Source organism: Meles meles, chromosome 10, assembly GCF_922984935.1.
Source record: "Meles meles chromosome 10, mMelMel3.1 paternal haplotype, whole genome shotgun sequence".
NCBI classification, from domain to species: Eukaryota; Metazoa; Chordata; class Mammalia; order Carnivora; family Mustelidae; genus Meles; species Meles meles.
The window spans coordinates 89,485,039-89,499,027 of record NC_060075.1 but is presented as its reverse complement, the minus strand read 5'-3'; the positions used below and the strand labels follow the sequence as shown (position 1 = coordinate 89,499,027).

General features: G+C 47.4%; 2 protein-coding genes across 5 annotated transcripts in view; one reads left to right on the top strand and one right to left on the bottom strand.

Moving 5' to 3' along the window:
* RINT1 (RAD50 interactor 1) overlaps positions 1 to 1,518 on the bottom strand; it is a 40,973-nt gene extending 39,455 nt beyond the window's left edge. For 2 of the 3 annotated variants that reach the window (XR_006820569.1, XM_046021393.1), the window contains exons 1-2: positions 1,361 to 1,518; positions 856 to 901 (exon numbers count right to left, since the gene is read on the bottom strand). Coding sequence is in view for 1 of the 3 variants with exons in the window: in XM_046021393.1 (XP_045877349.1) it covers positions 856 to 901; positions 1,361 to 1,402 (88 nt within the window). In the remaining 2 variants the exon portion in view is untranslated. Of the gene's footprint in view, positions 1 to 451; positions 618 to 855; positions 902 to 1,360 lie in introns of all 3 variants that reach the window. The other variant, XM_046021394.1, reaches the window with a different exon arrangement.
* Positions 1,519 to 6,451: 4,933 nt separating this feature from the next.
* PUS7 (pseudouridine synthase 7) overlaps positions 6,452 to 13,989 on the top strand; it is a 60,176-nt gene continuing 52,638 nt past the window's right edge. For both annotated transcript variants that reach the window (XM_046021554.1, XM_046021553.1), the window contains exon 1: positions 6,452 to 6,676. In XM_046021554.1, coding sequence (XP_045877510.1) covers positions 6,550 to 6,676 — 127 coding nt within the window. In that variant the 5' untranslated portion in view covers positions 6,452 to 6,549. The remainder of the gene's footprint in view (positions 6,677 to 13,989) is intronic.

Genomic DNA, 13,989 nt, shown 5'->3' with positions numbered 1-13,989 from the left:
AAAGGGAAGGGTTTAACTGAAAGACTGGGGTACTCTCCTATCCTTTTACAAGGGAGCAAAGCTGTGGGAGCTATGCCTGTCAAGGGCTGTGGACTACTCAGACCTTTCCTTCTGAGGACTAGATCAGCGGGCAATGTCAAGGGCAAGCCTAACTCCTAAAGCCATTGTGGTAATGTGGACACCCTTCCTCCCTTAATAAATTTCACTTCAAATGTCCTTGAAGCCTCCTTGATTTCCAAAAGCCTGTCATGCTCAGCTTATTAAAGTAAAAGGACAAAAGCCCATGTCCTTGACATATGCTCCTGTCCTAAGTGGAAAATGGAAGTGCTGACCTTTTCCCTCTTCTTTGTCCAGACCAAGACCCAGGAAACAAGTTATCCCTTGTCCTCTTCCTCCCATATCAACTTTTAAAGGAAAATTCACCGAAGGTAGAGTACAACTAAGCAATTACCATTTTGACTCCAATTAAAGTGGTGGTCATCTCTCCTAGATCATCAGCCCCTCCAAATTCCTGACGCTTGTTAAGTGGATGCTTCATTAAAATAACAGGCGGGCCCAAATTATTCTGAATCCAGTGTGAGGGGCAGCACTGCAGTAAATCCACACCAGACCCTGCACTAAGTAGGGATTAGGAAATGTTTATCTCCAAATCATCCCACATTTTACAATTTTAGAAAGAAAGATATGTATATAATGATAACCAATACTTAATACTATGCAAGCATATTGTACAAAAAAGAGAGATTCGTCTAAAAGATAACAGGCTAAGCAAGGCCGTTCGCTGCAGACCCAGGAGGGCTGAGTTCTGGAGAGATGGCTGGGTACAGAATGCTTAGGGGTTTAGAGTCCGCTTACTTTTCTCTTCGACGTCCTTCCTTTCGTCACCACTTTCAGAGCAGCACTAGAAGAACAGGTGTAACGAACACATTAAGACTGAAGAGATAGGTGGAACTCACACAGGATTCCCAGAGGACATCCACTGGAGCACCAAGGGGTCCCAGGCCCCCTCCCCTGGGGCCTTCCTGAGGGGTCAGGGCCATCTGATGCAGGTGGCCCTTGGGACCACCACTGCCATCACCCCAGGACGGCTGGAGTTACCGCGCCCAGCTTCCAGCGCCACGTCCCTAGAGAGATCTGTCTGTGTCATCTCACTGGGATGGCCAGAGCCACCGCCTCGGGACCAGCTCCCCTGGGAGGTCCGTGCCACCTCTCTAGATTGCAAGCGCTATCTCCCCCGGGCCACGGAAACCACGTCGCCAGGCTGCCAGGGCCACCTTAGAGACACAATCTTCCTTGGGAGATCTATGCCACCTCACTGGGTCACCGGTGTCCCTTGCCCGGATCACCAGGGCCGTCTCACCGGAGCTGCCGGCGCCTCGCGGATCTCGCCGGCCGGGAGCATCCCGCCTCCGCGCGAGTCCTCAGCTCCACGCGCAGCCAGCTTGTAGCGTTCGGGGCCGGCCAGCGGCCACACACCAGCTCAGCCTGCAAGCCTGAGGGGCTGGACGCCACCTCTACTTCCCCTCCGTCTCTCTGGTTTCTTCCTCTCTTCCCAGAGAGGCCCTGTCCGCGCAGTCGGCAGCCGTGTGCCGTAGCTCCCCCTGCTGGCAGGAGGCCGGCTCGGCCGCTCAGAAAGTGGGCACTGTCCCCGCAAGGCTTTCCCGAGAAAGGCGGGGCGGGCGGTCCTTCTCAACCAGGAAAAAACCTCCACCTCTCTGGGCACTTAGTGGGCCCTTTTAACCTGGAAACTCATGGTTTTTAGTTTGGAGACATTTTCTTGAACTTTTTGTTGACCATTACTTCCCTAACCCCTGTTGGTTTTTCCTTTTGGAACTCTTATTTTTCAGATTTTGGATTCCCTGGAATGGTCCTCAAATTTCTCATTTTTTCTTTCTTATTTTTCATTTCTTTGTCCTTTCCCTTACATTTACTTCTTCTTTTTCAGGATGCTTCTGGAGGTACTCTACTAAAATGAAGGACTAAAGAGAGAAAAAAGAAGACATGGGATATAGGAAACAGAAAATACAATACAGAAGAAAAATGAATTGAGAGTCCCTGACAGCAACATCACCAGAGGTGGACTGGTGCAGGTCCAGAAGGCTCCAGGAGAGACTCCTTCAGACAGATTAAACTGATAGAACACCTCAGCTATCTAAATCTTGGGAGGCAGAGACTGAAACAATCATTAAAAAGTTTGGGCTCTGAGCGCCTGGGTGGCTCAGTGGGTTAAAGCCTCTGTCTTCAGCTCAGGTCATGATCCCAGGGTCCTGGGATCGATCGAGCCCCATGGGGCTCTCTGCTTCCTCCCCTCTCTCTCTGCCTGCTTCTCTGCCTACTTGTGATCTCTCTCTCTATCAAATAAATAAATAAAATATTTTTTTAAAAAAAAGAAAAGAAAAGAAAGGACAGTATAACTAGATTGAGTAGATAAAGAGTTGAAAGTGTGGTGGGGGTGGGGGAGGGATGGGTAAAGGAAGAAAAGTTAAATCCGCATCTTCCATTTAGTGAAGTCAATAGATAATGCTTGAAAGTGAAAAAATTGAGAAATAGCAATGCAAACATTTTATATAGAGAAATGAAGGTAAATATCACAATACCAGTTAAAAGAGGCAACATGAGGACACTGGGTGGCTCAGTCGGTTAAGTGCCTGACTCATGATTTTGGCTCAGGTCATGACCTCAGGGTTGTGGGATTGAGCCCCATGGCAGGCATCATGCTGGGCGGGGATCCTGATTGGGATTCCTTCTCTCCTTCTCCCTCTGCCCCTTCCCCTCTAAAATAAATAAATAAGTCTTTTTAAAAGGGTGAAATGAGGGAGGCCTGGTTGGCCCAGTAGGTTCAGTGTCTGCCTTCGGCTTAGGTCATGATCCCAGGGTTTTGGGATTGAGTTCTGCATTGTGCTCCCTGCTTGGCAGGTAGCCTGCTTCTGGATTCTTCTGCCTGCCACTCCCACTGCTTGTGCTCTGTGTCTCTCTCTCTCTCTCTCTCTGTCTCTCTCTCTCTGACAAATAAATAAAGTCTTTAAATAAATAAATAAAAATTAAAAAGTGAAATGACTGCCTTTGAGGAGGGGAAAATTGGTAAGGAGGGGTTGGGGGTACAGCCTTTGCTCTTTCATTGCAAATTATAAGATTTCTATAGAACGATTTGACTCTAAATCACAAACATGCATAACTGATCAAAATAAAAACATTAAAGGGGAAAAAATATTGCTCTAAACTCAAATTTTTGCTTCTGAAGAATTCACTTTCTGGTAAGGGAAATAGAAATAAAAATAAATAATTTAAGATTGGATGCCATAGGCTCAACAACAGAAATGTTTGCAGTGACTGAGGGAGCACAGAAAACAAGCAACTACTATCTGGGGAGTGGAGAGAGGCCATCTAAAATGGACAGAACACTTGGCAATAATAAGGATAAAGAAGAGATACATTGTATGTGTTACACACTTAGCAATACATAGTGCTGGTGTGGGTTAAAAGCAGGATCCTGAATAACATAATATACATGTTAAATGTAATTTGAAAGTCAAGGAGAACATTAAATTGTTAAATGATTATTAGAGGAAGTTGGAATTTGGGATAGGCTTTGAATGCTTCTGTATTATTTTAAGTATAAAAGCCAATAAAGAGGGACGCCTGGGTGGCTCCGTTGGTTAAGTGGCTGCCTTCGGCTCAGGTCATGATCCCAGCGTCCTGGGATCGAGTCCCACATCGGGCTCCTTGCTCAGCAGGGAGCCTGCTTCTCCCTCTGCCTCTGCCTACACTCTGTCTGCCTGTGCTCGCGTGCCCGCTCTCTCTCTCTCTCTCTCTCTCTCTCTAACAAATAGATAAATAAAATCTTGGGGAAAAAAAAGGCCCGGGGTGCCTACGTGGCTCAGTTGGTTGAGCGACTGCCTTCAGCTCAGATCATGATCCCGGACTTCCATAATCGAGTCCTGCATCAGGCTTCCAGCTCCTTGGGGGAGTCTGCTTCTCCCTCTGACCTTCTCCTCTCTCATGCTCTCTCTCAAATAAATAAATAAAAATCTTAAAAAAAGAAAAAAAGCCAATAAAGAGCTGCTATTTTGAAAAACAGAAAACTAAAAATACATGTTTCACTTGGACCTTGTCTAAGGCAGTTCAGGCTAAAAATGCAAAAAGGGTAAGTTTTGGCTGTGGGCCTAGCTAACAGCCAAAGGAATGTAGACATTCTTTCCTTCCGTGTGCGTTTATGAGGATTTGGGCCACAATCTCAGAGAATACACTGTTTGAAGTATACAAAAATTTAAAGTTTGGGATCGAAGTTTTACTGAGGCTGTGGTAAAAATATTTGCAGTTGCTGTCACTGGAACATTAACCTATGAATTAGCCATAGGCAGAGGACGTGTGCTTTTACATGCATTAGAGACAAAACGGTCCATGGTACTGTACTTAATTGAGGTGACTGACCTCAGAGACAGGCAATATAGGATCCTACCAGTCTGAGTAAATTGTCCATATTGAGTATGGATAATGTACACCCAGATTTTTTTTTTAAGGATTTTATTTATTTATTTGACAGAGAGAGATCACAAGTAGGCAGAGAGGCAGGCAGAGAGAGAGAGAGAGAGAGGGAAGCAGGCTCCCTGCTGAGCAGAGAGCCCGATGCGGGACTCGATCCCAGGACCCTGAGATCATGACCTGAGCCGAAGGCAGCGGCTTAACCCACTGAGCCACCCAGGCACCCCTGTACACCCAGATTTTAAAAACAAGTCTACAGATGCTATAGAAAACAATGTGGGGGTTGTTCATAAAACATTAAAAATAGAATTATCATATGATACATTAGTTCTGCCTCTGGGTATATGCCACAAGAATTGAAAGCAAGGTCTCCAATAGTTATTGGAACACCCACGTTCATAGCAGCATTATTCACAATAACCAGAAGGTGGAAGCAATCCAAGTGACGAGAGGTGACAGATGTGGTTATATAATATGTAATGGGATATTATTCAGCCTTAAAAAGGAAGGAAATTCCGACACATGTCACAACATGGATGAACAGTAAGAAATAAGGCAGTCACGAGGGAATATATACTGTACGATTTCCACTTACATGAGTTACCTACAGTTGTAAAATTCAACCAGACGAAAAGTAGAATGGTGGTTGCCACAGCTAAAAGTAGGGGAGACAGTGGAGTTGTTATTTCCTGGGTAGAGAGTTTCAGTGTTGCAAGATGAAAAGAGTTCTGGAGGTGGATGGTTGCTCAACAGTGTGAATGTACTTAATGCCACTGAACACCGAATTGTACACTTGACCATGGTTAAAATAGTAATTTTTTTTAAAGATTTTATTTATTTATTTGACAGACAGAGATCACAAATAGGCAGAGAGTCAGGCAGAGAGAGAGAGGGAGAAGCAGGCCTCCCGCCAAGCAGAGAGCCCCATGCAGGGCTGGATCCCAGAGTCCTGGGATCAGGACAGGAGCCAAAGGCAGAGGCTTTAACCCACTGAGCCATCCAGGCGCCCCACCATGGTTAAAATGGTAAATTTTATGTTGTGTGTATTTTACCACAATTAAAAAAAAAAAAAAGGACTCGTTAATAACACCGGTTTTTCACTAAGGATTGAGATCTGGCAAAATATTGAATGTGCAAAAGCTATTCGAGGCCTGGGTTTGGTTGCAAACGTGTGCTATTTGAAGAGCATGGAAGGAGTAATGGGTTTGCTTTTTGTTCTCACAGAAGCACAAACTTGCTAAAGATCAGTTTTGTTTTTTTTTTTTGTTTTTTTTTATTTGACAGAGAGAGATCACAAGTAGACAGAGAGGCAGGCAGAGAGAGAGGGAGGGAAGCAGGCTCACTGCCGAGCAGAGAGCCCGATGCGGGACTCGATCCCAGGACCCTGAGATCATGACCTGAGCCGAAGGCAGCGGCTTAACCCACTGAGCCACCCAGGCGCCCCAAGATCAGTTTTTCTGAAGCAGATCCTATGGGGGAGCCGTCAAGCCGAAGGGGTATATTGAAGAAGTGGGGAAATGGTTTTGTTGGATTCTCTGCACTTTGAAGAAAATTATATATAGAACCTGAATAGAATATAGTCCCTGAAGTTACTATTTTCGTTAAGTTAGTTACGTGTGGAGAACACAAAAGGGCCTTAACTATGTGGAAGAAACACTTACTAAAATACATCAAACATTCGTAAGGCCGTGGCCACTTTAGAGGTCCTAAAAGCAGTCTAAAGCACTCTTCGGTGCACGATGAAATTACTGTTTGCCGGGCTCAAAGCCCAGGCGAATGGGCCTCAGCAAGCTCCCCCCACCACGCCGCAGCCTGCCAGGCCTCAGGGTACCAGCGAGACCCAGGTCCGCGAGGCCGCGGGGACACCCTGCGGCAGAGAGGGGGCGGGGTCTCGCCGAGGGAGCCCGGAGCGAGGGCGGGGCCGGCGGCGGAGGCCGGGCTCCGCCCCGGGGGTGGGGCCGACCAGCGGCGGCGCGTCGCTGCGCGGCACGTGTGAGAGCTCGGCCCCCGGCGAGTCCACGCGCGCGCTCCGTCGCGCAGGGGCTGAAGACGCTGGTCGCGCTGCTTATGTTGGGACGTCCCCGCAGCTGGCTCTTCCGAGTGGCGTTCGCCGCCGCCGCCCTCCTGCGCCCGGAGCAGCACGCCCGGTCCCTCGCCGCCCGGCCGGTGCCGCGTCCGCGCTCCCAGGCCCCGGGTAAGTGCGCGGCCTCGCCGCAGCCCCCGGGTTCCGCAGCTAGCAGACAGCCCGGCCCCAGGGCCCCGCCCCGAGGGGCAGTGCAGACTGGGAAGGCGTCCCGGCCGCGGCCTCAGCCCGCGGAGCGCCCGCGGTGCCTCCATTACGGACCGTGCCCGCGAGAGCGCGGTTGGAGCCAGCGGTCCTGCTCCCGCTGTGCCAGCCCCGCCCCCCCTCCCGGGGCAGGTCGGCAGGGGGCGCCGCGCTCTCCCGCCTCCCCGCGCGATTGGCTGCCTGCCGGCCCAGGCCCCCTCTCCTCATTTTCTTCGTCCCGGACGCTCCCTAAACTCTTCTCTCTGCGGAGAAAACCGGCCTGTATCCCGGAGCCTTAAGGGCTCGGGTGTTTCGCGGGGCCGGTCTTCTGCGTGGTGAAGCCCACGTGCTTTTGTCCTCGTTTTCTTTTTTTTTTTTTTAATATTTTATTTATTTAACAGAGAGAAATCACAACTAGGCAGAGAGGCAGGCAGAGAGAGAGGAGGAAGCAGGCTCCCTGCGGAGCAGAGAGCCTGACGTGGGGCTCGATCCCAGGACCCTGAGATCATGACCTGAGCCGAAGGCAGTGGCTTAATCCACTGAGCCACCCAGGCGCCCTGTCCTCGTTTTCATCCATCACTGCTTACTGCGAGCCTCCTGCACGCCAGGCAGGCACTCAGCTGCTGCTTTTAGTACACGTTTCCCAGAGTAGGAGCGAACAAGTTGGGGCCGAAGAGTCCTATCTCCGGCCCTCCGCCGGGTCCGTGTTCAATGAGTGAATGTTGTAGGTGCTGCTGTGCTTGTTGAAAACTCATCCGCGCTGAGTCCTTACCGCCAGCCCAGCCCTGAGAGGTTTCGAAGGACATCGTTATTGCCTGGGTTAGTAGCGCCTGCCGGGAAGTAGGTTCTGGAGAGTTCCGTTTGTCACATATTTGATCGCGCTGTCAGACCACTTTTTTTTTTAATTCCGAAAATACAGGATTATGAAGGGTTTTTGTTTCAAGTCTCCAGTCTGATCTGTGAAAACAGGCATCCCCCATTGGTTTGGGGATGCCTTGATAATTGAGGGATCTGTCAAAAAGAAGCCAGTACACATATTGACAAGGGGATGGATAGGCAGTAATTATGTTCAGTCATTAGGCAAGTAGCCAACAATCTGTATATATTAATTTAACAACTTCTGTTTTATGTGTATGTTTATTTTGTTTTTTAATATTTTATTTATTTGACACAGAGAGAGAGCACAAGCAGGGGGAGCAGCAGGCAGAGGGAAAAGGAGAAGCAGGCTCCCTGCTGAGCAGAGAGACCAATGCAGGGCTCAATCCCAGGACCCTGGGATCGTGACCTGAGCTGAAGGCAGATGCTTACCTCACTGAGCCACCCTGGGTCCCCTAACCTTTTGCACATAACTTTTGGTAGAAGCTGGGGTGGTACAGGTATTAATAAAACATAGCTTTACCCCCAAATAGGAGACAGAAATTACAGTCTAGCTGATCTGTTGACAGAGTTTGCTCCTGACTCAGGTCCTTCACCTGTGCTAGTCCCACTGCCTGGAATTCACCCCACAGGCACCTCTTCTTGTCTAGTTCTTCCTTCCAGTCGAGGTTCAAAGGACACCTACTTAGAGATGTTCACAAAATAGCACCCCTCTTCCTCTCCTTCCCTTTACTGTGCTTTATTTGTAATTCTGCATGCAGATTTCTGAGAGATTATTACTTTATTCATTGATATATCCTTAAGTAAATGTAAGCTTAGGGCAAGAAATTGTCCCTTTTCCCCCCTGTGCCTAGGCTAGTGGCAGACTTATAAGGGGTCCACAGATATTTGTGGAATTAATGAATCTGATGGACTTAATGATTTTGCATGTTGGAGTGTAGTATGTGTTCTGCCCTGGGGAAAGGGTTGTTTATTGTGAGCTAAAGGGATTATTGACAGTTTGCAGAGGATGGATGCGTTTAAAAAGTAGATGTTGAGGGTGCCTGGGTGGCTCAGTTGGTTGAGTGACTGCCTTCGGCTCAGGTCATGATCCCGGAGTCCTGGGATCGAGTCCCACATCAGGCTCCAAACTCCATGGGGAGTCTGCTTCTCCCTCTGACCGCCCCTCTCATGCTCTCTCACTCTGTCCCTCTCTCTCTCAAATAAATAAATAAAATCTTTAAGAAAAAAAAAGTGGATGTTGTATTCTGAACATAGATAGAATTAAGACTTTTTTAAGATGTTCACCTTGCAGGAAATATGTTAAGGGACTATCAGTGTTGTATTACAATTTCGAGAATGCTAAGCATTTTTTGTTGTGGGTGTAAAGGAAGCTTATTGGTGAATCTAATCTTAATGAAAAAGACGTTAAAATATTGTTAAGGGGCGCCTGGGTGGCTCAGTGGGTTAATGCCTCTGCCTTTGGCTCAAGTCATGATGCCGGGGTCCTAGGATCAAGCCCCACATCAGGCTCTCTGCTCGGCAGGGAGCCTGCTTCCCCCTCTCTCTCTACCTGCCTCTCTGCCTGCTTGTGATCTCTGTCTGTCAAATAAATAAATAACCCAAAAATTATAAAAAAAAATAAAATATTGTTAAAATTTTAATATTCCTTATCTCATTTGGGTCATTTGGAGTATAAAAGAGACAAAACCCCATTTTTTAGTACTGTCTTCAAAAAATTGTGTAGGACTCTGAAGTTCATTGGAAAGTATCAGTAAATTAATTCTCTTCTTGGTTCCAGAATCAAGCTTCTGGTCTATATTACTTGACTGTGACTATATTACTTGACTATTGTTCTGGATTGTGTATTTGTGCAGCATAACTTTTTTTTAAAACTTTGTTTTAAAGATTTTACTTTTATTTAACAGAGCGAGATAGCAAGAGCAGGAACACAAGCAGGGGGAGTGGGAGAGGGAGAAGCAGGCCCCCCGCAGAGCAGGGAGCCAGTGGGTCCCTGCAGCTGATCCCAGAACCCTGGGATCACCACCCCAGCTGAAGGCAGACAAGCTGAAGGCTTAACAACCGAGCCACCCAGATGCCCCTAAAAAACATTTTTTTTAAAATGCCATTAAAAAAACTCCTGAAGTTGTACCCTCTACCCTTCCTCCCCTTCTTAAAAAGCCAGTCATTTTTTCCAGCTGTGAGGTACAGTGCTTGAATATGTATATTTGGGTTTTCCTGAATGCAAAACTGATTTCCTTAGGAAAATCATACTGGGGCAGTCAGGGTGGTTTTATCTTTCTGCTTGAATTCTTCTCAGCCTCTTCCATGTTCAGAGGATCTGCTCCCTCCCTCCCTCCATTTAAAAATTATATTGTATTTTAGTCCAGAAGTTTGCACAGCTTTTCTAGTTAAATATGTTTTTATCTTCTAGGCCCAGTGAAAGAACTTAGCAAAAAAAAAAAAAACATATATATATAAAATATATAAAATATACACATATTTTAAGATTTTATTTATTTATTTATTTGGGAAAGAGAGAGAGCGTGTGTGTGCGCGCAGGAGGGTGAGAAGGGGGAGGGTCAGAGGGAGAAGCAGACTCCCTGCCGAGCAGGGAGCCTGATGCCCAATCGGATGGAGTCTGGGGATTCCAGGATCATGACCTGAGCCAAAGGCAGTTGCTTAACCAACCGAGCCACCCAAGTGCCCAGCAAAATATATATTAACAGATTTATAGACATTGGTGCTATGGATACTTTAATAATTAATGCCTGTGAAAGGGCCATGGGCTAAAACAAATGAAAACTATAATTTAATTGGGAACACAAAAGTTAGATTAGTTAATGAGCTTGTCTTTACAGTAAAATATAATAAGAAAAAGAGATTAGGCAAATATCCACAAGTATCAAGGAAAAAACTGCCAAAGAATATTAAAGGCCTGTTTATTTGGTGCTGTTGGCAGTGCTTTGAGGGTCTCTTAAAATTAAATGGTATTTGAAGGAGGAAACCGTCTTTAATCATTAGCCCAGAGAACAAAAGAAGCATAAGAAGCTCTGTCTTTTCCCCAGACTCAGCAATACAGCTCTGTTGTGTAAACGATCCATAATAAATATTAATGACCAACAGTTGACTGGGAACAGCTATTAAAGACCTCTGGGCAAGTCATCATTTTTCAGCCTTACAGAGAAAGAAACTCTGCCTCTAGAGGGGCAAGCCACCATGCAGTGAAGGGCAAAACCCAGACTGGGTTGAAAGCAGTGGGTGATACTTCATAAGCATGATCTGCCTATATTCTTATTCCGGGGATGGTAGGCATACAGTGCTGTTCTAAACCTTCTAGAACTGTCTGCATGAAATCACTGATGTGGGCAGAGGGGAGAGCAAGGAGTTGGGGTGATGACCATATTCTGACCTAGATGGTAACATCCCCTGAGGTAAGAGGTGTAAGGTGGAAAATGCCGAGATCAGTTTAGGGCATGTTGAATTTGAGCGTTTAGTTCAGCTCTTCTGAGTTGGGTAAGCTGGAGCCAGCGCTGTAATCTCTGGGGTACCCCCACCCCTCCCCTGCCCTGCGCCCCCCCCCCCCAGCCATAGGGCCAAGGAGAGGTTTGAATGCGTTCATCTCACACAGTTTAGCTGTCCTCACTGTTGCTTTGGGCCCCCAGGCAATGCAGGAAGTTGGAGAGGGGTCTCCTGGAATTGGAGCAGGGAACAAGACTGGTGGAAAGCTGGAGATGCCCCCATTTAAGTGGCAGCAGAGAAGGAAGGGGAAAGAGCAGCTTGAGAGGCAGGAGACAGACAAGGAGTAGAAGCAGTGAACCATGTCCCTTTGGAAAAAGATGTCAATTAGAGCCAGGATGGCGCAGCTGTGGTTTAGGCACAAGGACGCCATTGCTGAACTGTAAACAATTGGAGTGGCGTGTTGGAGGAAGAAGCCAGATCTTCCCTGAACGTTAGCCCCACACCACGTTAGCCCCAGTAGTTTGATTTGCTACAATGTTTTTTTCGCAGTACCTGGAAGAAACACCTAGCGCAGGGTGCATGGAGTTTGTGGAGGGGGTGGAGTGAGTGTTCAAGTGACCTCGGATTCTTTTAAGAGGGTTGCTGTATTTAGGGAAGTGGTTCTGATAAGATAATCCCGGTTTTCTTTGTGGATGGCGGGCAATACTCAGAGAAGCCTGTCCTGACCAGGGATGGCGGTCCTTAAGAGAGGAACTCTCCTGACCGGGTGTGGTTTTCTCCAACAGCAACCAGGAGCACAGATGGAGGCAGTAGGGTTGATACTTGCTTGGGGTCTAGCAAGGATCATGGAGCAGGACCAGGGAGCAGGAGTGTCGAGTGGTGGCTCACAGATACTGAGGTTTGGGGCACTTGAGGAAGTGAGGGTGGAGGAGACAGTTTCTTGGGACCGGTGGGAAGAACAGGTGATGACAGAGGGTGGGACAAGACATCAGTGGTTTGATTGGAACAGAATAGCTTGTGTATCTCTTTCTGCTTTGTAGGTTTGAAATTTCTTATAAGAAAACAAAAGCTCAAAGTAGAAGATGTGGTGTTACCATCACTTAGTTTCAGTAATTACCTACCTGGCTTCAAATCTATACCATTTCCACTTCCATTCACCACTGGTAAACTATCCTGAAGCAAATTCTAGACTTCGTAATTTTCTTTTCTTTTCTTTTCTTTTTTTTTTTAAAGATTTTATTTATTTATTTGACAGACAGAGATCACAAGTAGGCAGAGAGGCAGGCAGAAAGACAGAGGAGGAAGCAGGCTGTCTGCAGAACAGAGAGCCCGATGCAGGGCTCGATCCCAGAACCCTGGGATCATGATCTGAGCCGAAGGCAGAGGCTTTAACCCACTGAGCCACCCAGGCGCCCCTAGACTTCGTAATTTTCAACCATAAATATTTCACTTTGTATCTTTAAAACATAAGAATTCTATTTTTAAATGTAATCACAGTAACATAATTGTACCTTAAAAAGTTGACAGTAGGGGCGCCTGGGTGGCTCAGTGGATTAAGCCGCTGCCTTCGGCTCAGGTCATGATCCCAGGGTCCTGGGATGGAGTCCCGCATGGAGGCTCTCTTTAAAAAAAAACAAAAAATTGATAATACTACGTTAATGTCATCAAATATCCCCAGTATTTCTGCATCCCTGATTGTCCTAAACAGGTTTTTAAATAGTTGACTTAAAGAAGAATCCACTCATTGCATTTCTTTTTAAGTTTATCTGTTAAGTTCCCCTCCCTTTTTTTCCCTTTGTTGTTTATTAGTGAAGAACTGTCTTTGTCCTTGTAGAGTTTTCCACATTCAGAATTTTGCTGGTTCCTCCCTGTGGTGGGGTTTAAAACCTTCTGTCTTTGTATGCCATCTAACCTACCAATTAGACATCGAGTTCCAGTCAGTAAGAATGCTTCACAGAGGGGTGCCTAGGTGGCTCAGTCGTTAAGCTTCTGCCTTTGGCTCAGGTCATGATCCCGGGTCCTGGGCTGGAGCCCCACATCCGTGTCCCTGCTCAGCGGGGAGCCTGCTTCTCCCTCCCCGACTTCCCGCTTGTGTTCCCACTCTGGTTGCCTCTCTCTGTCAAATAAATAAGTAAATAAGATTAAAAAAAAAAAAACTTCACAGATGATAGCACGTGCTTTCAGGGGTGTGCCGTGTGTCTGGTTGTCTGTTTGTTGTGATGTTAGTGGCGGTTCATGGTGGCTGGTTGTCCAGGCCCACTGTTTCCTTAGAAATTTGCTATTTAGTGTGTCTTTGATCTCTGTAGGTGAGGAACAGTTTCAGCATCTGTTGCAAGAAGTCTCCAGAATATCCGGGGAGAGCTCATGAGCAGTCAGGCAGGACACGGGCACCCCTGGGGCAGGGCCTGAGTTGTCGGAGGCCTGTGGGGAACGGTGGTCACTAGATGATGGGTGGGGCCAACGCAGGACAGGCGGACATTTCTGCAGAGGCTGTAATTGACATTCCCATGGGGGTTTCTGACTGTCAGTTGTGGAGAAGGAGCTTGATGAATCCTTGGTGTTCTGGGAAGGAGGTAGACATCCTGCCAACTCAAGCCAGGCTGCTGATGGTGGCGTTCCTGGCTGCACTTCCTCCCGAGTGAGAGCTCGGGCCTGGGAGGGTCTGGGGATCTCCCTGTGGATCCGGGCACACCAGCTAGGGACCTTGTACCCTCCCTGGGAGGCCTTCGCAGGTTTGGGGGTGCCTGGCTCCCGGATGTTTCGAGGTACCTGTGACACCACAGGACCGTAAGTGGGCTTGTCTTTTCCCACCACCTGCTTCTCTGCCTGCGGTTTCCGTGCCAGGAAGAGCTCCCCTGTCTTCTCAGGTCCCCAAGACAGAAAACCTGAGTCATCCTGGAGTGTTTCCTCTCTGCCCACATTTG